This window comes from Alosa sapidissima, chromosome 13 (genome assembly GCF_018492685.1).
Source record: "Alosa sapidissima isolate fAloSap1 chromosome 13, fAloSap1.pri, whole genome shotgun sequence".
NCBI lineage: Eukaryota > Metazoa > Chordata > Actinopteri > Clupeiformes > Clupeidae > Alosa > Alosa sapidissima.
The window spans coordinates 17868691-17891829 of NC_055969.1; the positions used below are offsets into that span (position 1 = coordinate 17868691).

At 44.8% G+C, this 23139-nt stretch overlaps 1 protein-coding gene across 3 annotated transcripts in view; it reads right to left on the bottom strand.

The window, feature by feature from the left end:
- Nucleotides 1-4936: 4936 nt before the first annotated feature.
- The window catches only part of LOC121680853 (myosin heavy chain, fast skeletal muscle-like), a 31221-nt gene continuing 13018 nt past the window's right edge, over nucleotides 4937-23139 (bottom strand). For 2 of the 3 annotated variants that reach the window (XM_042060402.1, XM_042060400.1), the window contains 17 exons: nucleotides 22890-23066; nucleotides 22658-22803; nucleotides 22468-22558; nucleotides 21997-22386; nucleotides 21663-21908; nucleotides 21372-21568; nucleotides 21089-21272; nucleotides 20838-21003; nucleotides 20622-20746; nucleotides 20226-20534; nucleotides 19878-20081; nucleotides 19645-19770; nucleotides 19377-19547; nucleotides 19187-19291; nucleotides 19010-19105; nucleotides 18560-18691; nucleotides 18354-18470 (listed from right to left, as the gene is read on the bottom strand). In XM_042060402.1, the coding sequence (XP_041916336.1) occupies nucleotides 18450-18470; nucleotides 18560-18691; nucleotides 19010-19105; nucleotides 19187-19291; nucleotides 19377-19547; nucleotides 19645-19770; nucleotides 19878-20081; nucleotides 20226-20534; nucleotides 20622-20746; nucleotides 20838-21003; nucleotides 21089-21272; nucleotides 21372-21568; nucleotides 21663-21908; nucleotides 21997-22386; nucleotides 22468-22558; nucleotides 22658-22803; nucleotides 22890-23066 (2886 nt within the window). In that variant the 3' untranslated portion in view covers nucleotides 18354-18449. Of the gene's footprint in view, nucleotides 5024-18353; nucleotides 18471-18559; nucleotides 18692-19009; nucleotides 19106-19186; nucleotides 19292-19376; nucleotides 19548-19644; nucleotides 19771-19877; nucleotides 20082-20225; nucleotides 20535-20621; nucleotides 20747-20837; nucleotides 21004-21088; nucleotides 21273-21371; nucleotides 21569-21662; nucleotides 21909-21996; nucleotides 22387-22467; nucleotides 22559-22657; nucleotides 22804-22889; nucleotides 23067-23139 lie in introns of those variants that run through there. The other variant, XM_042060401.1, reaches the window with a different exon arrangement.

Consider the following 23139-nt stretch of genomic DNA (forward strand, 5'->3'; position numbering starts at 1 on the left):
ATTCATTTTATACCAGCAGGCCGATCGGACAAACTATGGCGCCTCGATATTAAAGAAACGACTATTCATTCCGAAAGTCCACGCACAACAGTGCAACGTGCATGTTCCCATTTTTAGTAACACCACCAAACTTGCTTGCTTGCCTTACACATCTAAGTTTTCCGACTATTTTTCGTACCTTTTTTTTTCCGCTGTGGATGTTATTGAGCTTGTAGAAGTTTTAGCTCTTACGTTCTGAACACCTCGCACTGCCATTGCCCGATGTCATTTCTGAGTCATATCACTCCATAATCCAGTGGTTCTCAAACTTTTTCTTTCATTCCCCACTTTGATCAAGGGGGCATTTTTGAGCCCCACCTGTCCATCATCGCTCTAAGAAAGTGCATCAAGCTTAAAATCGTCAAATTTATTGAAATAACGATAAAGTTCTAAATATGTCCTCTTCAGCAGAGTTAAAATCAGCTGGTGCTGCAGATATAATATAAATAAATACATAATGTGTCACTGTAAATTAAACACACATATTTCTGTTTTCCAGCAACATTAGCAAGCACAGGCCAATATTTTACAGCATTGCAGGCTACAAAATATTCAATGAAATAGCCTACCAACATGCTGCATTAAATGGATCCATAATCCAGTCATACTGACCACTGCTGGTTGGGAAATATTTTTGAAATAAACTTTGCAGGGATGTGATTTAGGCCTACTGTTTAATACATGGGATCACAAGAGTGGCTCCCAAATCAGACGTTTCAGCGATTTCACTCAGATTCTCAAAGGCATTATACTGTCGCGATCGAGGCACCTATACCTCGAGTTTTTTGGTGAATGCAGTAATCTTATCTGCTAGGTGAGGTAGGTGCTTGTCTTTGCCTTGTAACTGGATATTTAACTCATTGAGCTTTCCAAATATATCGCTAAGATAGGCCAGCTTCATCAAGAAATTTTCATTGGTGAACGTGCTTGCAGATTCGTATGCGCTCTTCCTCCATGAGGCACACAGAACTCAAACACGCGCGACAGCACTTTACCTCGGGAAAGCCACCTTGCCTCGCTGTGAAACAGTAGGCGACAGCTGTGTGGTCAGCTCCCATCTCCTCGCAAAGTGAGGGGAACAGACGCGCTTTTAAGGGCCGGGTCTTGATGAAATTCATCACTCTCACAACCTTGTTCAAAATCTCATTCTGGTCGGGACTAAGCTGCCTTGATACGAGCGCTTCCCTATGAATAACACAGTGCGTCCATTGCGCACCGGCTGCTACCTAGGCCTAGGCTACAGATAAAAAAATAAATTAAAAAAACTCCTGTTTTCACATCAGTTCGCGCCCCACCTGGCATGTCTCCGCAACCCAGTAGTGGGTTTGAGAAATGCTGCCATAATCTGTCTCTCTTTTAAATGCCTATTCCCTGAATGGTAGGCTACAATTACTATGTGTTTATATATAATATCGAAACAAAATAACCCAGGCAGCCAATCCACTCAATCATTCTTGTCCCATGGTAGCCTAATTAGGTAGGACTAACGTCAAATTGCTAGCATCAACGCCAGCAGCAACATTCGAGGTGTTTAAAAAAAAAAAAAACATTCAGTTTCATTCATTTGGATTTAGTCTCCTCCTGTTCTCATCTTTCTTTTCTCTTCTGTGTGCCACTTTAATGCTTACTAATTGCTGATTGCATTGCTGATTATTATAACTAAGCTACAACACATCCAGAAGTAGCCTCACAACATAATTTAATCACAAATAGGGAGGGAAAGTGAAAACCAGCGCCCCAAGTGGTTACGTTCCTATCGAAGAGCAGCTTCAATGTTAAAGGACAAGTTCGGTTTTTGAACTATATTCAAGTTTAATGCGTTTTAGGAAGGATTGTTCCAGTGCACCTATGCAGCGTTCTGGAGGAGGAGGAGGGGGGGGGGGGGGGGGGGGGGCGCTACCACAGAAACAGAAAATTCTCAGGACAGCAGCGTGTGTCCAAATTTCAATCTTAAATGTTCTATTTAATCATAAACTATCTGAAAACAGGGCTTTAAGTGTAAAATACCGAACTTGTCCTTTAAGTCCTGAAGGGGCAGAGGATCTCCGCTTAGGGACTGTTCGTTATTTATTGAAGGGGCCACCGGAGGAAAATAGGGGAGGGTCATGTCTTTTTATTCTTTGTTGAGGGGAGGGTCACCCAACTTTTTTTTTGTCTGGGGGGGGGGGGGGGTCACCCATCTTTTGTATTCATGAAAACAGCAAAAAATCAAAGTAGCTTGTTTGATTGTTGATTTGTGTCGCCATATAACATTCTCTTTCGTTCCATAGCTGTCAACATTGAACAATGAAAATAAGGGAGATTTCTCGGGTTTCTCACGCAAAATACGGAAAAATTTCAACATTCGTCCTTCACGCCTAACAAACTATATTTATTTGGTCAACTTTATACAGCCCTAAAGAAGCTAAATTTACCTTTGGTTTACTTGTAGTTTACCGTGTAGCCTAACTTTAAACAGTGTGCATGCTTAACATAGTAAAGCATACTTGTGCTTCATTCATCCACACATCCAGCTCCTAACATTTTGACAAGCATTTCTACCAATTGACCTTGTTCCTGCCCATCTCTAGCTTTGCTGTCTCCTTCTTTTCTGTTTTTGTTGTTTGCAAAAAAATATACCGGTATAGTATTTATTGGTAACCAGCAATAAGTGCAATTTGTTAATCGCTGTCATTCTCTCTCCTGCGCAAACAAAAATGTGTTACGTTCCAAGTAGCAGTGCGTAATTCTGCTTCATAAAGTTGAACAAATACATTTGGTTATTTCATATAAATAGCCAGTTTATGGTCTACAGTGTAGAGTTGGTAAGTTATGGTAGGCCAACTTGGAGTGAATATACAAACAGGGGAAATTCTTTTGTCTACGTAGCTGAGTGGTCTGATAGTAGGCAGGTGCGCACGTAGACATATGGCCGAACACTGCAAGCGCCAATAAATCGTGCTCTCACGACAACCACGTTGTTAACTTAAATAGGTTAACATCACTCTAAGTTCGCATTCAAGCAAGCAAAACAATGATTTGAATACATCTGTGGGGTATTCCAGAAAGGAGGTTTAACAAACACTGAGATAAAACTTAACCTCTGGGTTGTCTGAACCGGTGGCGACTAAACTCGAGCTGTCGGTTCCAAAACACCGGTTACCAGTTAGTTCAATCAACCCTGTGTTAGATAACCTCGAGATCTGTTTCGACCTCACTCTGACCGTCACTACGGTCTAAAAAAGGGAATGATCACCTTCGTTCTGCCTATCACCGAAACCATATGTCAACAAAGTCATGCTCATGACCTCCGGAAGCAGAACGACTCGAGCTTGTAAATAGCAGAGATTGCTCCCGGTTCAGTCTCTCACCTTGATCGCCTCATCTGAGACCTGTGATACGTGAGTACGTACTTTCACTGCTTTCTTGCTTTGACTGTGTTTGTTAGTCTGTATGTGGCAGTAACCTGTGTTTTTTTCAGGAAACTTCGTTTAACTTTGTTTAACTTGTTGACGCCTTTCCTGAGTTCACCCCATACCGCACGGCGGAGGGGCTAGTGTGAGCCTGCTGCCTGCGTTCGCGCACTGCTGCGGGCTGCCGTTTCAGTGTTATTTTCCTTTTGTGTGTGCCAGGTTTCCGGGTTGTTGTTTGTTAACTACTGTGTACCTTATCTGGCTGTTCGCGGCTAGTTGGGCTTGGTGTGAGCCTGCTGGGTGCATTTGCGCACCGGCGTGGGCCACCGTTATTATTTCTGTTTACTGATCTGGCAGCCGGAACCTGTGTGGGCCTGATCAGCGCGTATGTGCTCGGCCGCTTAGGCGCTAATGTTACTGTGTGCTTCTTGTTAGCTTTGTTGTTGTGTGCTAGGCTACTTGCAAAAGGTAAGTTTAGCTGTTTGTGTCTGCTAGGTGCAGTCTTGCACGAGGTGCGGGCTGCTGTGTGTCTTTTCTCCAGTTGTCCACTGGTGTACGTCGGCGCGTGCATTCGCGCACTGGTGGCCGCCTTCTTTGTGTATCTGTTGTGTACCCCGTCGCTGCTGTCCGCAGCTAGCTGGGCCAGTGTGAGCCTGCTAAGCGTGTCCGCACGCTGCTTCAGGCCACCCGTGTACTGTATTACACCACTGCTGTATCTCTTTACGGGCTGCTGCTTGCAGACCCAGTGCGTTGTACGGCCAAGGTAAGTGCCTTATTGTATTGTATTGTGTTGTATTGCATTGTGTTTTTCTGTGGTAGGCAATGGCGGCACACTACTGCAGAGTCTGTAGGGCCACGATGGCCCCCAATGACGGGCATAGAGAGTGTCCCGCTTGCCTTGGGGCCGCCCACCTCCTGGAGGATGTCGACAGCCCCTGCAGCGCAGCCTGTGACCTTCCTAGGGAGGAACGGCTCCGCCGGGCTGACCAGGCATGTGGCCACGTGCGTGGACGGGACAGGCGGCGCTCACCCGACCGACCATCCCACTCTCATAGGCATGGCCGTAAGCATACGCACAAGCGTAAACGGCAACATGAGTCCCCTTCCAGGCATGATCAGGTGGAGGTCCCTGGACCTGCTAAGCGCTCGGCTCCAGCTGCCGTGACCGAGGGTAATGGCACGGAGTCGCTTCAGATTCTCTCAGCTCTCCAGGCTCTGGCTAGGAGGATGGACAGGCTGGAGGGTCTCCAGGGCACGTCATCCCCTTCTCTGCCCCCTGGCCAGGAAGGTCTCTCCCCATCCAGGCCTGAGAGCCATGGTGCGGATGTTGATCTGGGTGATGTGGATGTGCTTTCGCTCCATGCCCCTCGTTCTACGATCGATGACGTAAGCGGGGACGGCCTCCTGGATGAGCTACATTCAGACATGGTGGAGCCAACTGATGAATCCACGGTGCCAGGGGAGGTCCCCGTCGGCTCCTTGATGTCACGGGTGTTGAGTGCCTCCAAGATCCTGGGTCTTCAGGCCCCTATGCCAGACATGGCTTCCCTTGGGGGCGTCTGGGAAGGCGTCTCGCACAGCAGCCCACCACCCTGTATACCCGTGGCAGTGGATTACACGAAGGTGCTGCGGACGGCATGGGGTAAGTCGCTATAGCGCCCCCAATTCAATCCAGGTTGCCGTCAGCTGGCAAAGGCTGCCTATCCGGCCAACTCAGGGCCAGGGGATATGCCACCGGTCGAGCAGTCCATCGCCGCCTGGACTTCCCTGGGGCCTGCCAATGCATCTCCCAATCCACGCTGCCCGCGTAAGACGGACCGTCTCATCAGTCACTGCTTTGACGCATCAGCACGGGCAGCCCGTATGGGCAACGCCCTGGCTATCACTCAGGTGCTCTGCGAAAAATGATGAGCCCGGAGGACCATGATGCAAGGGCCCTGGTGGATGCCGCACTGTCAGCCCACTCCCAGCTGACGTGTGATGTGGGGAGTGCTATGGCCTCTGCGGTGCTGTGCCGTAGACAGGTGTGGCTTGCCCAAACCTCTCTCCCTGATGCCATCAGGACAGACCTGTTAGGTCTCCCCGTGGTGCCTGGGCATGTGTTCCATCCAGACTCCCAGGGGGTGCTGGACAGAGTGGAACAGGCTGGCGCTTCTAGAGAAACTGGTCAGCGTGTGTGCCACAGGCGGGCTCCGGTTCCCCACAGGGCAGCATCAGGTAAGTATGGGCGGTGGCAGCCCGCCCGAATACCACAGGTAAGTATCAACTATGCTGCCCCACGGGACCGGCGCTTTCGTGCACCAGACCAGAGCTCAGCCCCAACTCCCTGGCCCAGAGGACAGCAAAGACCTCGACGGGGCGCAGGCAGAGGTGCAGGCCGCGGTGGCGGTCCTGCCTAGGGATCCGGGGCTGCCCGTCGATTGCCCTTCCCAGCTGTCCAGGACCTCCTGGGAAGGGATTGTGCCAGACTCTTGGGTTGTGGCTACGGTGACTCACGGTTACCGCCTACAGTTTCGACGGCGGCCCCCTACGTTTTCAGGGGTCAAGATGACGTCTGTGAAAGACCCCCTTTTAAATTCCGTGCTTGTCAAGGAGGTCCAGGAGTTGCTTCTGAAAGGGGCCATCTCAGAAGTACCGCTGCACGCACGGCACACTGGGTTTTATTACAAATATTTTATTGTGCCCAAAAAAGACGGAGGTTACCGGCCGGTCCTCGACCTCAGGCCCTTGAACCAGTACCTCAAGGTGCTGCCATTCAAAATGGTCCACGTTGGAATAGTGATTCGTTCCAACCAGGAAGGGGAGTGGTTTACGTCTCTGGATCTAAAAGACGCGTACTTCCACGTCCATATCTGCCCACCACACAGGTCCTTCCTCCGCTTCGCCTTTCAAGGCAGGGTGTTCCAGTTTCAGGTCCTCCCATGTGGCCTTTCGCTGGCCCCCAGAATTTTTACTCGCGTGGTGGCAGCCACGTCAGCCCCCCTGCAGGTCCAGGGCCTAAAGATCCTACCGTACCTGGACGACTGGCTAATTTGTGCCCCATCTCAGGTGCAGGTGGTGCACGACACCAACACAGTTCTGACCCATATCCAGGCCCTGGGTTTCACGGTCAACTGGAAAAAGAGCAACTTGCAGCCCCGCCAGCAGGCGGATTTCCTTGGTGTCCTCCTCGACTCGGTCAGCATGACGGTGTCTCTCACTCCACGGAGGGCAGACAGCTTGACCGAGGCTCTGACAGGCTTTCGGCTGGGCAGACTGGTCACCGCCCACAAAGTCCAGAGGCTGTTGGGCTTAATGGCCGCGGCAGCTGCGGTACTGCCATTGGGCCTGCTGAAGGCACGCCCCCTGCAGTGTTGGTTCAATGCCTTTCAGCTCCACCCGAGAGACGACAGGCATGTGAAGTTGCGGGTGTCTCCTGCTTGCATCCGAGCCCCTCGTCCTTGGAGGGACAGGAGGTTCTTACTCCAGGGTGTTCCACTGGGGGGCCTTCCTCACAAGAGGCAAGTCATCTCGACAGACGCTTCTCTGACAGGCTGGGGAGCTGTCTGGGAAGGGCTGTCAGCGAGGGGCGGGTGGCCTCCCTCCTGGACGTCAGAGCACATCAACGTCCTCGAGCTGAAGGCCATCCATCTCGCCCTGCAGAGGTTCCTGCCAGGGTTGCGAAGCCAACATGTTCTGGTGAGGTCAGACAGCACGGTGTATCATGTCAATCACCAAGGCGGCACGAGGTCCTGGCGGTGCCTCCAGGTGGCGGAGGAGTTGCTGTCATGGGCATGGCCGCGTCTGGCTTCAGTGAGGGCAGTACACGTTCCAAGCGTGGAGAACAGGGCGGCCGACATTCTCGCCAGGACCGGGCCACTCCCGGGGGAATGGAGATTGAACCCAGAGGTGGTTAGCCAGGTCTGGGCTCAGTATGGGACTGCACAAGTGGACCTGTTTGCGTCGGCAGAAACGACTCACTGCCCAGAGTGGTACTCTCTCGTGGGACAGGGAGGCAGTTTGGGCCTGGATGCTCTGTCACAAGACTGGCTGACAGGCTTGTTGTACGCTTTTCCTCCATCCCCTCTTGTACCTTAGGTCCTGCGGAGGATCAGGGAGGGCCAACACACAGTTCTGCTGGTTGCTCCACGGTGGCCGGCGAGGCCTTGGTTCCCAGACCTTCTCCGGCTCCTGCGGGGTCAGCCATGGCAGTTACCCTGCCGGGCGGATCTTCAGTTACAAGCAGACGGGCAGATCTGGCATCCGAACCCAGGTGCCCTGCGCCTGTGGGTTTGGCCCCTGCAGAGTCCGTCATTGAACAGCTAGCTGAGTCTGTGCAGGAGACTCTGAACAACGCCAGGGCTCCTTCTACTAGAGCTTGCTATGCACTCAGGTGGAGGATCTTTTCGGATTGGTGTGCCAGCTTGGGTCTTGAGCCAGCGGTTTGCCCTGTGCCACAAGTTTTGCGCTTCTTGCAGTCCTATTTGGATCAAGGCAAGGCGGTCAGTACTGTGAAGGTTTATGCCTCGGCCATTTCAGCCTTTCACCAGGGTGCGGATAACAGGCCCTTGCGTAGGCATCCACTGATTGGTTAGTTTTTAAAAGGGGCCCGCCGGTTGCGTCCAGTTTGCACTTTGCGGGCACCAAACTGGGATTTGCCCACCGTTTTAATGTCTCTTACTGAAGGCCCGTATGAGCCCATTTTAGATGCAGATCTGCGATCTTTGTCTCTGAAAACTAGCTTTCTCCTGGCTCTTTGTTCGGCCAGGCGCGTCGGGGAGCTGTGCGCCCTCTCCGTCAGCGAAGACTGCCTGAGGTGGCAGGCAGGGGGCACTGGCGTGTCACTTTGGCCTAATCCAGCCTTCCTGCCTAAGGTTCTAAGTCAGCAGTCTATCAACCAGGTTCTGGAGCTGACCCAATTCCAGCCGTCTGCTGCCTCACAGGCAGAGCGCGACAAATTGCTCACTCTGTGCCCAGTCAGGGCTTTGAGAGCTTATCTGGCCCGTACGCAGTCGTTGAGGAGGGAACACACTCAACTTTTTGTCTGTTATGGGGTGGCGAAGCAGGGACTACCGCTTTCTAAACAGCGGCTGTCGCATTGGCTGGTTGAGGTTATTTCCTATGCCTACCAGGCTCTGGGAATGCCGGTCCCTTCGGGTACAAGGGCTCACTCCACCAGGAGTATGGCTACGTCTTGGGCTGCCCTTAAGGGGGTACCAGCAAGCGATATCTGTGCAGCGGCTTCAAGGGCGACGCCTTGCACTTTTACCAGGTTTTATAGGGTGGACGTCACTCGCCCAGCTCCGGTTGGCGACGCTGCCCTCATCGCCGTGACCGAGCGAGGTTTTAATGGTTAGCTTAGAGCTCCTCGCGACTTTTTTGGTATGTGTCATCCCTTTTTTAGACCGTAGTGACGGTCAGAGTGAGGTCGAAACAGATCGTAAGTTACGCATGTAACTATGGATCTGTGAGACCGAGGGATGACCGTCACTATCCTTGTCGCTCGGACCATCCTGAGGCGCTCAAGGTAGGAGACTGAACCGGGAGCAATCTCCGCTATTTACAAGCTTGAGTCGTTCTGCTTCCGGAGGTCATGGGCATGACTTTGTTGACATATGGTCTCGGTGATAGGCAGAACGAAGGTGATCATTCCTTTTTTAGACCGTAGTGACGGTCATCCCTCGGTCTCACAGATCCATAGTTACCTAACGATTTGTCGGCCGAATTCGAAGGAGCCCACGAAATGGGACAGCACTAGTCGCGCTACTATGACGCAACCGGTCTACGAATCTGGCCTTAGAACCATGTAGCCCCTGAAATGAGACACACTCCCTATCTGAAACGGTTGATACAGGTAACATTGGAACAATGGACTAATGTTTGGATTCTTTCATGCTAGGTTTTATGTTTCATGCTACCTAATCCATGTTGTCATCATCGTCCTTTATCTGTCCGTAACTGCAAATTTTGGCGTCGTTTTTATTTTATTTTTTCCTCTCCTTTGAGTTAAACCTACAATTCTTCTGAGCTTTATGATACCTTATACCTTGTTTCCAAGGAAAGTGCTTATTCTACCGGCAAATATGTTTTACCCTTCCTTTTTTATTTATGTATGGGAGAATGTATTTATTTTGAATCACTACCTACAAGCTAGCCTTATGGATGTCTAACGAACATCTGTTTTAGTTGTAGTCTCTACTGCCGTAACATGGCTAACTTGTGGTTGTTTTTTTGTTTTTGTTTTTTGTCTTCTTCTCCTAGCCTACCTCATAGACTACTAAAGCATAGAGGTGATGGTCTTTGTTTTTCATTCGGCTTTTGTCAGATCCCAGTACACACCAGTGCTGATGTCACGGATTACTAAGAGGGTGGGCAGTCATGGGCTTGTTCTATGCCCAGTCTGCAGTGAGGGAATTGTTCTTTATGTTTTTTTACTTTTTACTTCTGGGAGGGAAGGGAGGTGGGGTAATGGTAAACATCTTGTGAGACGAATTCTTAATTTTTTGTTTTGTCATTCATCCACTCAAATATCTGATAGTTATGACTGACTTACATATTCTTAGTTGGAATGTTAATGGCCTGAACGGTCCCCATAAACGTGTATGTTTTCTGGATTTGTTGAGGAGGAGGAAAATTGATTTGGCGTTGATTCAAGAAACACATCTTAAGAAAGAGGATGTTCACAGGTGCAATAACAAGTTTTACAAAGTGGTCTCTTTTTCAACATCTAATGATAAAACTAAAGGTGTGATGATACTAATACGGAGGAATCTTTGTATTGATATACTAGAGCAGGCTAGTGATACAGATGGCAGAATAACTCATGTAAAAGTTTTGATTGAAAATAGGAGGTTAGCTTTTCTTTCTGGATAGATCAGGTGAGAGTGAATCCCATTCACAGTCACTCTGCACTGTCAAACTTAGGCGGTGTATCTCTTCATTGTCTTTGCTGGATACCTGGCGTATGTTTAATCCCTCTGGAAGAACCTACACATTCTTTTCCTCTAGGCATACGTCTTATTCACGAATTGATTTTGTTTTCATTTCTAGTACTCTTTCCTCTTCTTTACTTAGTTCAGACATTTGTCCCATGTCACTTTCTGATCATGGTAGTAATGTTCTTAGACTGTCACTAGTTAATCAACCTTCTCGGGCACCTCGCTGGCGCTTCAATCCTACATTACTTCGCAATGAGAATTTCTGTATATCATTTAAAGCTAACCTTTTAGAGTTTATCGAAATCAATCAAGGCTCAGTGGATGATCCACGCATAGTCTGGGATGCAGTCAAGGGCTTTATCCGTAGCTTTTCAATTTCATATGCATCATATCTACATAAATCATGTATCAAGAACATTTCTGACCTTGAGTCTGAGCTCTCTTCACTAGAGGCGGCAAATCAGGTTTCTTTTTCTCCACAAACTTCCACTAGAATTAGTGTGGTGAAAACCGAATTGAATCGGTTGCTTAAAGCTAAAGCAGAATTCCTGATTCAAAGAACCAGACAAAATTACTATTTCAATGGGAGTAGGCCCAGCCATCTTCTAGCTCTACAACTGCGGAATAATCAAACATTTTCAAATATACCTGCTATACAGCACTCTTCTGGCGAGGTCCTCACTGACCCGAAACGTATTAATGACATCTTCTGTTCTTTCTGAGTCTTCCTGTGACAAACCTACATTTTCTTCTTTTCTCTCTTCTCTTAACTTACCTAGATTGTCTGAGGCTGAGACTTCTTCTCTTGCTGAACCGATAACTCTTCAAGAACTAGAGGAATCTTTGAAATATATGAGTAAAGGCAAATCCCCAGGCTTGGACGGGATTCCTGTTGAGTTGTATTCCTCTTTTTGGTCTGAGCTGGGTCCACTAATGTTAGACATGATCAATTATTCAGTTAAACATGGGTCCTTCAGGCAAGATATCAATGCGGCTGTTATTTCCCTTCTGTTGAAAAAGGATAAGGACCCTACCTCATGTTCTAGTTATCGTCCACTCTCCTTGCTTGGAGTAGACATCAAATTGTATGCTAAAGTTCTGTCACGGCGATTGGAATCCTTTATGACCAAGCTGGTTCACGAAGACCAGACTGGCTTTATAAAATCTCGTTCAGCCTCTGACAATCTTCGTCGTTTACTACATATAATTTATTCTGCTGATCAGTCAAAGACCCCCTGTGGTGTTTTTTCTTTAGACGCTATGAAAGCGTTTGACCGCCTTTTTTTACTCTGGAACCTCCGGAAAACACTGACGCTCAATGTCGATACGTAATGACGTAGCATGTGATGTCGCACTTGGATCCCCGCCCCGTAGGCTGCATCCAGTCATTATTGCCCGTATGTCCGATTTTTATAAATGAGGTACCGTTGGAATCCTTGGATGAGGCCGAGTTCAATGCCCCTTATCAAACCCACTCTTGCAGTTCCTCGGAACCGCAATTCTAGTTGTTGTTGTTAGCTAGTTTAACCAGAGACTCAGGACTTTGGTTTAACTAAGAAAGTACTTTCTGAAGCCGTTGGTATTTCGCCGTCTTCTACCGCGGAATTTGACGCCTTATCGCGTCTCAGTAGGGCAGAAATGTAAGGCTTTTGCCACATTTCTGGCAGAAATGGCCACGGTTGGTGGGGGTGCCGCAGTAGGGGCAGAACATGGTGATACCTGGCTCTAGTGATACCAGAGAATGTCTAATAGGAAGAGAATTGGCACTGTCTGGTTACTTCCGGTTTCTGGACTGGTTGCAGTTCCTTCTCAGATTCCACTTGAGGGCGCTCGCAGGCGAGTGCAGAATGCATGGAGGTCTATGGAGCTTTACCCCTCAATATCCACTTTTCTCTGGATATATTTTTTTGAGTAGTAATTTGAATGTTGCTTTCGCTAGGAGAGGCAAAGAAAATACACACTGTTGATTGTTATATTTTTTGAAGTCACGTTAGTCTTCTAAAAAGCCTTTCAAATATGTCAATGACATCATTCATTAGCACAATGCTAGCGTGATATGGGCAACAACGACCCAACCTGTAAGAAATGAAAAGGACATAAGTACTCGTTCATTCAACTTTAGATCTAAAATCTATATTGAACCTGCATAAACTACAATAAAATCTACGATTCTTCTACGACAAGCAGGTGAAAGAGATACATTTAGCTGTCTAGCTCCATAGACCCCCATTCAACCTGCACTCGCCCGCGATCACCCCCAGTGGAATTCTAATGGAACTGCAACCAATGTCGATACAATGAGGCTTAATAGGAAGTGCCAAGGCTCTCCGTAGACGGGCTCTGGTGATACCAAAGATGTACGTTGGCTGTTGCACTTCCTGTAGCCACTACTTCCGTCTATTGTACCTACCCTTTCCGTAAAAAACGTGCATTTGTTTAAAAACTTGTAAATTTGTTCACTTATTGTAAATTTGTTTAAAACTTGTAAATTTGTTTTAAAACTTGTAAATTTGTTTTTAATCTTGTAAATAAGTCATTTACTATTGTAATTTTTTTTGCACTTCCAGGCCATCGTAATAGACACATATCATGTAATTATGTAGAATCTTACAGCCATCCAAATATGAATGGTCTACTTAAATACAACCAGAGATTAAGAAAAAGGTGCAAAATTCAAGCATCGCGATTTTTTATTCATTTTTTCAACCGCAACTGTTTGTTTAAGTTTGCTTCGTGAAATTTGAGCGTGTGGACTTCAATCACATGTCATTCATATCTGTTTCAAGTTAACATGAGTGCCATTTATATAGTCATAGCAAATGCAATTAAATGAAAATAACGGTTGTAACACCCGTCTCTGTGGCAAAATGAACTGATTTTATCGCGTGAACACTTCTGATGGGGAGTTATATGATTTTTGTGCCGCTATCACACCCAATTAAATTTATGTATAAACAATAGGCTATAGAGGCCAATATTATGTTCTCTACTCTTAGCAGACCTTTCATATTGTTGTTGACCATGTATTATAGCGATACTAAAGAGGTTCATTGTTGCATGTTCCCTTTGGGACTCGCACAGGCTACTAAATTCTATAATGAAAATACCGATAGGCTAGAGATAAAATGCATTGATAATGTTATTGTTATAGGCCTATGTTTATGCAGACTGGATGTAATGATCTTGTAGCCTAGGCCTACTTAGATAACCCAAGAAACGCCGATGGTGTAGTGTAGCACAGATTCTAGAACGCTAGGGGGGAAGGAACATGATTAACGTGGGCAGTAGTTCAAGGAGTATAGGCTTTTATAGAGTTAAGCGTTCTTCCTTGAGAAAAATTTAACTCCGAGTCCGGGTAAATAGACGGACACAGAGAGGTCAACGGGTAATGACAAGCTGATTTTGGGCTGAGCTCAACGTTGCGCTCCGCCCCACATTGAGCCCAGCCCCGATCTGCAAGCTGCAGCCAGGGGTACTTGCTTCGATAGGAACGCAGCCACTTGGGGCGCTGGTTTTCACTTTCCCTCCCTATTTGTGATTACATTACGTTCGAGGCTACTTCTGGATGTGTTGTAGCTTAGTTATAATAATCAGCAATGCAATCAGCAATTAGTAAGCATAAAAGTGGCACACAGAAGAGAAAAGAAAGATGAGAACAGGAGGAGACTAAATCCAAATGAATGAAACTGAATAGTCTTTTTTTTAAAAACACCTCAAATGTTTCTGCTGGCGTTGATGCTAGCAATTTGACGTTAGCTAGCATGGGACAAGAACGATTGAGTGGATTGGCTATACTCTCCATAAAGAACAGCAGAGCCAGGCAGTTGGGTTTCAACGATATATCAATGACTTGCTTAACAGAAGGCCCGTAGAGTGAACTTCTAATGGTTGAGGTCTGCTTTTTTATGGCGTAGGCATATGTGAGGTGCACTTTTTGTGGAAGGCTATCTGACCGCTGAGTCTCTTAGGCTAAATTAAAGGGACACCAGGCAACGTTTTCGTGTTAATTACTCATCTTCGTAAGTCAGTATATGGTTAAATGACTCGTTACAGGGCGAATGAAGACTCTCTCGCCCGCCCCTACTGCCTGTAGGAAGAATATCCCGCTTGCAAGTTCAGTGTATCCTACCCGCCGACCGAAGCAGGCAGGCTAACGAAACGCTAGAGATTGTTGCAAACGTGTGTATAATGGCAGAGCCGGTGAAGAAGCTGCGAAAACCCTTGACAGAAGACGCAAAGAAAAGGAAAAGAGCTTCAGACCGAGCGAGGGGGAGTTTCGTAGAGAAAAAGCATCAGGCTTGCCTGGTGTCCCTTTAAGCAATTGTGTGGTTATTGTGTAGGCGCCACGCATATGATTTGCTGTGTTTTCATTGATGGCTATTTAATTGTTCTATGGCTATATGTTTTCTGCGTTTCGGTTTCGGAAGTTGGGAGAATTCAGTTTAACCCTTACAAGCCCGACCGTTCTAATTTCGTTAAAATTTTAACGATGACCAATCATCTAATATCTAAGCTGTCCAATGACTGATTTTATTTCTGAAATCTTCCCCGTAATGCTGACAACATAAGCTTCAATTTGATATGATTGGTTAAGGGGTTTATGGCGCGAAATGTTTTGGATACTTTTCACTTCAGTCGTACATTTTAACATGGACCGCTAGATGCCACCTGCACTTCGTTAGAGTTTACCTCGACTGGAAACCACACAGCTGGATAAACTGAGGTAATATATATTTTACATCGTTTCTAGTTATGGTTAATCTTAATTTGTAGTCATAAAATCATGTTATTTGATAGTAATATGCTTTCTCATCAGCGTCAACATTATGGCATAGCGGGGGCTAAGTGCATCGTCATGTAACTTTAGCTAGCTGCATTACTCTGAACTGCTTGCAGTATTCTCGTTTGCTTTTTATATCAGTTATTTTCATTTGACAATTTCATTTAAAAACCTGTTAGTATACAACCTGTAAGTAAGTTTGTTTTCTAGTACCAATTTGCTTGTTAGGTAAGCATTATATTGGCAAGTCAGTATAGCATACCAAAGCTGAATAAATCAATGGGCGCCGCGTTTCTAAGTTGCGTTCTCTTACATGAAATAAGTTGAGCGATATTTTTACTCCTCTCAATATGTAGTTGTAGAAAACAAGATGTGAAATCACGGATTCTGTCAGAAATGTAGTGCTAATTAACGTATTGCCTCTCATCGGGTTGTTACCTCGCTAGGCAGTTTGTAGTGAACTGTTTTACCTTGCTTCTAAATGTCAAACATCAGACGTGCTTGTCTCAACATTTTCTAAGATGGCATGACTTGATATTCTACTCTTCTCAATATGTAGTTTTATAGAAAACATGATGTGAAATCACATATTATGTCAGAAATGTCATTATTGCATTTAAGCAGTTAGTTACTAGGTGAAATGTAATCTGTCTTTATCTTAATGCCAGCCAGGCAATCAGATTTAGGGTAGCTAAACCTATGTGTAATAAAATGACTTTTCATACTTCTAAATATTTTTGAGTTACTCAAAATGCTTCAATAGTTTAGGCTACCTCTTCTTGTGTATGTATGTGCACACATCTGTAGTTTTGTGATTTTATTTTTTTAATTAATAAATGTATTACATTTGTATGATTTTACTGTTGTTTCAGATGGAGGATGACAAGACCTACACAGACCTCCTTGCAGGCCTGAAGAGGTGGCTGACTGCTGATGAGCTTGCGCTCACAATGTTGAAGACCATGTGAGGATGGAGGAAGAAGGTATAGATTTAGGTGGCGTGCGTAGGGTGGTGTAGACTGCCACTAAAACACTGTGAAATAGACTTGTTATGTTGATTTTTATGTTGTTGTCCCAGGCATATGTGGTTTTACCAACCGGAACGGGTGAGAGGTTGTGCTTAGTAGGCCGTTGTATGCAAACACACAGTGCAGGGGCATGGGACGAAGAGACCCCAGAAGAGTTTAACAGTTTTCTGGGATTGATCATTGACATGGGACTTCACTTCCCTCCCTAATATCCATTGCTACTGGGGAACCAAGTCTCTGAAGGGATCAGGGAGCGTTGACCAAATGAGAAATACATATTGTGTACACTTTTTCTCCATTGACATTGCTGTTTCAGTAGTTTCTTATTATTTCAAGTTTGGCAATGCAGAATCTGGTGTTGAACCTAGGTTTGGTAGCTACAGCCAGAAAGATTTTGGCGAAAATCTATCACAACAGCTGGCAGGCATTTCCGTCAAAATTTCAGCCTCGCCTTCAGCTGCTCCAACTACTACTCTGTCATCTTTTCATCAAGTACATATTCCTGTACAGCAGGAGCCAAAGAAAAATTGTTGGCTTTGTTATAAAAACAACACATAATAACACTAAAGTAGCTTGTATGGCCTGGAGTTTAGCGGTAGGTGACTGCTTTTTTGGTAAACAAAATTGCTGTCAGATTTGGCATTCTACAGAAGGGGATGCGTTTCGTTATGAGTCATAGGTCCTCTGTGTTTAACCTTCAGGTTCCCCACCCCACCTTTCCCTATCCTCCTCTGTGTGTGTGTGTGTGTGTGTGTGAGTTTGTGTTTATATGTGTGTATGTGTTTATTCTCAACAGGCTTGTTCTATGTAATCCACTTTCAAATGTTTAGACACATTGATTTTTGAGTGATGTTGAAGTTGATTGTATTCCTAGCTTTTCATAAATAATACATTTTATAGATGTATATAATTTTCATATTACACTAATTTATATAAGGAAGTTGTATCTGTTGAATCAAATGTATTCTACGTCTCTTCAGAATTGATCTTCAATAAATATACAGTATACTTACTTCCTGTATTACTGGTAAGGTACATGTTTTTCTTTTATATATCATTATTGTTGACTGTAGCATTTGCTTATATACAAATAAATGGTTTATTCTTATGGACCAAATACATCTAAACCATTGTGTCTGACTTCATTATTAGTTTTTATGCATACTTTTATGTTTTTGGTGAGAAAGAGAATGCGAATTCTGTTAACATTCTAAATCCCGTTTCCTGCATTTTTATACACTTATCACTTAATTTATCATAACTTTTGAAAGGTTAATGGTATTCCAATTCAGTCTTTTTTGTTAAATAGCCCACAACTTGCTGAACATGTCATACACTCTATATTTTTCTCTATCTCGTATAGAAATATGATGAAAATTCATTTTTATGCGAATGAAATTCAATTTTAACAAATTTCGGTATACATTTGGAGAGGATTTTCAAAGACTGTTCATTACTATATCAACATTACCATATGTATTTTACATCATTTGATAGAACTGACCCTTCTGATTACAATGGTATGTATATCCCATTGATGGTATGTATTATACTCAAGAAATAAGTTTTTTTGTGTAAGGAGGTCATCCAGCACCAAAAATGGAATGTTCGGCACGGGCACGAAAGGGTTAACAGGTGGTAGCAACTGTGCATGGCTCTTTCTGATCATTTTGGTGAATCTCCATCACACACATGCAATTTTGTGTGCGTGTGCTTGTGTCGCGGGGGGTGGGGTTGGTGTTCGGGGGGGGGGGGGGCAAATGAAAATGCTTGCACCGGGGCCCAGCATACTCTACGCTACACTACGCCACTGTTCTTTTTTGAGAACAGTGCTTCTGAGATTTTTGGTCCATAATAAAATAATCTGTTATAACCATTAGTTATAATGCATTCAAGCAACAGTTCATAATGCATTGAGGATTGCAAAAGAGTCTCATGCTTGTTTGTGAACTATTTGAATTATTATTATAATTACTTATGATCACAATATAAGGTGTTATGAATGTATGCATAACTCATTATAACAGTGACCTTCATAGAAAGTGTTACCACATCGTTCATTATTGGCAAAAAGTCTGTTTTAGCCAACGGACCTGTTAATGATTGAGTGATTTTAAATGCAAATAGAATAGTCGAAACATGTTACAAATTCTGATCACAATTCATTCTGATTCTAATTAAAAACAATATACTCATATTCTGAAGAGACTTTTATTATGTAGGAGTTACAGAGTGGTCACAGCAATCAGGATATTAATCCAAATGAGTGACTGGTCAGAAGATTTCACAGGATTTACTCTGCAGCCTCCTTGCCCTGAGAAAGAGAAATTGAGGAATAAAATAAAATTGAGTATGAACATATGATGGCTTATAATACAATGAAATATGGCAAATTAGATTTACCTTTCCAGAATCACGGCTCTTTGCTCTCATCTTGTTGACCTGGGATTCAGCAATGTCAGCACGCTCCTCAGCCTCCTCCAGCTCATGCTGAACCTTCCTGAACTTAGACAGGTGGGAGTTGGATTGCTCCTCCTAATAATGAAAAAGTATGTTTGAGCTCAGATACTTCTGTTTTGAAGCAATGAAAATTAATTTAGGGTCCAGGTGATAGCAGTTCTTTTAAAACGTTTACTTTCAAAACACTGAACTTAAAGGACTAAGAGATACAAAATGTTTTGGTGTTCATCCTTCCTGTTGCATTCATTACAACTGATGGTGGTATTTGGAGGAACTGAAAAGTTGTTTATCTTTTATTCTTTTTAGTCCAGTGTTTTCAAATTAGACATTATCATTTTATTAATATGAAAGGCAAGACGTTTGACCATATAGGCAACACAAGAAACAACTTACAGCTTCCTCAGCCTGTCTCTTGTAGGATTTGACCTTCAGCTGCAGCTTGTCAACCAGGTCCTGCAGTCTGTTGACGTTTTTCTTGTCCTCCTCAGTCTACAAAAAGAAAAACAATCTGTCAATCATTGTCCTCCTTGAGATAAATGCTGTTCAATAGTGGTAAAAGAAACTTTGTACCTGGTAGGTGAGCTCCTTCACCCTCCTCTCGTATTTGCGGACTCCCTTGACAGCATCAACACCACGTCGTTGTTCATTTTCAACCTCACTTTCCAACTCACGAACCTTTACATAAACAAGATTTTCATTTCACAATGTCTTCATTTTATTTATTACATTCTGAATATCTCACCCAAGTTTAGTCACTTACTCTGGACTCCAGTTTCTGGAGTTGTTTCTTACCACCCTTCATGGCCAGATTCTCAGCCTCATCCAGGCGGTGCTGCAGATCCTTCACAGTGACCTCCAGGTTCTTCTTCATCCTCTCCAGATGAGAACTGGTGTCCTGCTCCTTCTTCAGCTCCTCCGCCATCATGGCAGCCTGAATAATGGGAAATTGTGTTTTAGATCACAGAAATTACGTACAGTATTTAGCTCATAATATGCAGTACTAAAGTTCAAAATAAAACATTGCTTACATCAGTGATGGCTTTCTTGGCCTTGTCCTCAGCATTTCTAGCCTCCTGGACGATGTCATCAACCTCACCTTGGATCTGAACCAAGTCAGCCTCAAGCTTCTTCTTGGTGTTAATCAGACTTGTGTTCTGACATTCAGAAATAATTCCAAATATGTTACATGGTGAAAAATATTTTGAAAGAACTGTGGGTACAATAGAAAATATTTTTTTGGGTGAGAAAAATATATCCCCACCTGAGAGTGCAGGAGGCCAACACGCTCACTAGCATCAACCAGCTCCTGTTCAGCCACTTTGCGGCCTCTCTCTGTCTGCTCCAGAGCAACTCTGAGCTCCTCAATCTCAGCCACCATCAGGGTGTTCCTGCGCTCCACCATGGCAACCTGCTCCTTCCCGTCTTCTTGTCCTCTGACAGCATCATCAAGGTGCAGTTGGGCATCCTAAAAAAACATGGAATGACAAAAGATGTGCCATACTACCAAGCCAAAATTATATAATATTGATTCATGGACATTCTTGAACAATTAACCAAATAGTAATTATAGTAAGATAGGATCATTGTACTATTTTATTGCACAACTGACCTTGAGTTGACTCTGCACATTTCTCAGTTGTTTCTGGTACTCGGCAGCCTGGCGGTTAGCATGGCTCAACTGAATCTCCATCTCATTGAGGTCTCCCTCCATCTTCTTCTTGATTCTCAGGGCATCATTTCTGCTCCTGACCTCAGAGTCCAGAGTGCTCTGCATGGAGTCGGCTATCCTCTGGGCATTCCTCTTGATCTGCTCCATCTCCTCATCCTTCTCCGCAAGCTTCCTGTCAACCTCACCCTTGATCTGGTTGAGTTCAAGTTGGACACGAAGAATCTTGGACTCCTCATGTTCAAGAGTTCCCTAAACAAGAAAATCAAGAATTTTAAAATATAAAAAACATCATAATTTCCGTTTCTGACTGTGTAGGAAACCCCTCCTGATTTTTACCTCAGCCTCTTCCAGGGCTGTCTGGATCTCAGTCTTTTCCGTCTCAACAATCTTCTTGGACTTCTCCAGCTCATGGATGCTCTTTCCAGTCTCACCAAGCTGCTCAGTCAGGTCAGAGATCTCCTCTGCAAATATGCAGTTATATTACAGCAAACATTATCTGAAAGTTTAAAAATATTTTTGAGTTGGATATGTATTGGGTTGTTTTTGACTCACGTTGTAAATTCTTGTTCTCCCTCTTCAGGGTCTCCAGGTGGTCAAGAGACTCCTCATAGGAGTTCTTCATCTTGAACAGCTCAGTGCTGAGAGAACGAGCCTCTTTCTGAGCACCCTCCAACTCTGCCTGACCCTCCTCGTACTTCTGCTTCCATTCTGCCAGGACCTTGTAGAAACAGATGTTGTGTTGTTGTGAGGCTTATACTTATTCACCTACATTCCACATCTGAATTATGTTTTGGAGGAATTACCTTGTCAAAGTTTCTTTGCTTCTTGTCAAGGTTGGCAGCTAGACCATTGGCTCTCTCCACATCAATCATGAGGTCCTCAACCTCACCCTGGAGTCTCTGCTTGGTCTTATCTAGAGAGGCACATTTTGAGTTGGTTGCCTCGATTTGCTCCTCAGCCTCCTGGAGACGCTGGGCAAGCTTTTTTCTGAAGGAAAAAACATCAGATTTAAGACAGAAAAGATTTTTTAGAACGTTTTAGTCAACAAAATATATCCAACTGTGTTTTTGCATCTTTAGCACATACTTGGACTCCTCAAGCTCCTCAGTGCGCTGGATGGCATCAGTTTCGTACTTGGTCCTCCACTGAGCAACCTCGCTGTTGGCCTTGGACATGCCACGTTGAAGCTCAGCCTTTGCTTCCTGCTCCTCCTCAAACTGCTCTCTTAGAAGGTCGCAGTCGTGGCGAGCTGACTGAACAGCATGAGCCAGGGCATTCTTGGCCTGTTTGTTAACAAGTAAGGGTGTTTATGAAAGCATTTCTCCAAATGTGATTGATGTAATCCAAATTCTTCATTTCATGCAAAGGCAACAGTACCTTGACTTCCTCTTCATTCAGTCTTTTTAGCTCCTCAACTTGCTGAGTGAAGGCCTGTTTGCTTCTGGTCAGCTGAGACACAAGAGCATCTTTCTCCTCAACCTGGCGGCCAAGCTCACCATTTTCAGTCTGAAGTCTTGCTCTCTGACCACTGAGGTCATTGACCTGACGGGCAGCCTCATCACTCTTGGCCTTGGTTTCACTAAGTTGGTCTTCAAGGGTACGGCACATTTTCTCCAGATTTCCCTGTTTATGAAAATGCCCATTAGTAGAAAAACGTTTATTGTAAGTTGGTTTGTTTAAAAGATAACATGAGGGTAAATATCTCATCAACCTTAGCTTTAGCAACAGCCTCCATGTTGCTGGCGAGATCATCTATTTCCATCTTGTATTCACTCTTCTCCTTCTCAAGCTTCTGCTTGACACGTTGGAGGTTGTCAATCTGCTCTCCCAGCTCAGCCACACTGTCTGCCTGCTTCTTACGGAGAGCTGACGCAGTGGCTTCGTGCTGAAGGGTGGACTCTTCAAGGTCACGACGCAGCTTCTGGAACTCAGCCTCACGCTTCTTGTTCATCTCAATTTGAGCAGCAGTGGCACCACCAGCCTCCTCAAGCCTTTCACTAATCTCCTCAAGTTCCCTGGAGAGATCAGCTCTCTGCTTCTCAACCTTGGCACGAGCTGCACGCTCAGACTCAATCTCTTCCTCTAGTTCCTCAATGCGGGCCTAATGAAAAAAAATATTATGTTAGTACAACAGAAAACTGCAAAAACACTCAGAGTTTGAGTTGGCGGAGAATAATTAAACCTGAAGCTCCTTGATCTTTTTCTGCAGCTGAGCACCAAGTGATTGTTCATCTTCAATCTTACTTAGAAGTTGACTCGTTTCAAAGTCCTTCCTGATTAAAAAAGATTAAAGAAAAGGAAGAATCATTTCTGAAGTTGGCTGCATACATGGGAATAGAACAGTGATATTTTGTAATAAATAATGCCTTTACTTCTTTATCTTCTCATCAGACTGCTGCTTGTCATTCTCCAGATCCATGATGGTCTCCTGGGCCAGCTTCAGGTCACCCTCAAGCTTTCTCTTGGCTCTCTCAAGGTCCATGCGGAGTTTCTTTTCTTGCTCCAGGGAACCCTCAAGCTGCCAATTTGAATTGTGAGGTGAGTATGTGGTAAATGTTGAAATTTCAGTGTGAGAAGTTGTCAAATGTTAATTTTTGTACTTACATCATCCACTTGCTGTTCAAGCTTAGTCTTTGACTTGGTCAGAGTGTTGACTTTGTCTTCCTCTGCTTGAAGATCATCAAGAGTCTGCTGGTGGGCCTCTTGGAGGGCTTTCTTCTCCTTTGTCAGCTTAGCAAGGGACTCATCCTGTGAGGCCATCTCTTCAGTTAGGTTCTTGACCTGCACATAGAAAGTTTTACATTTGTGAACAGTGTAAATAAGATACTTTATTTTCGACAGACTACATTGATCG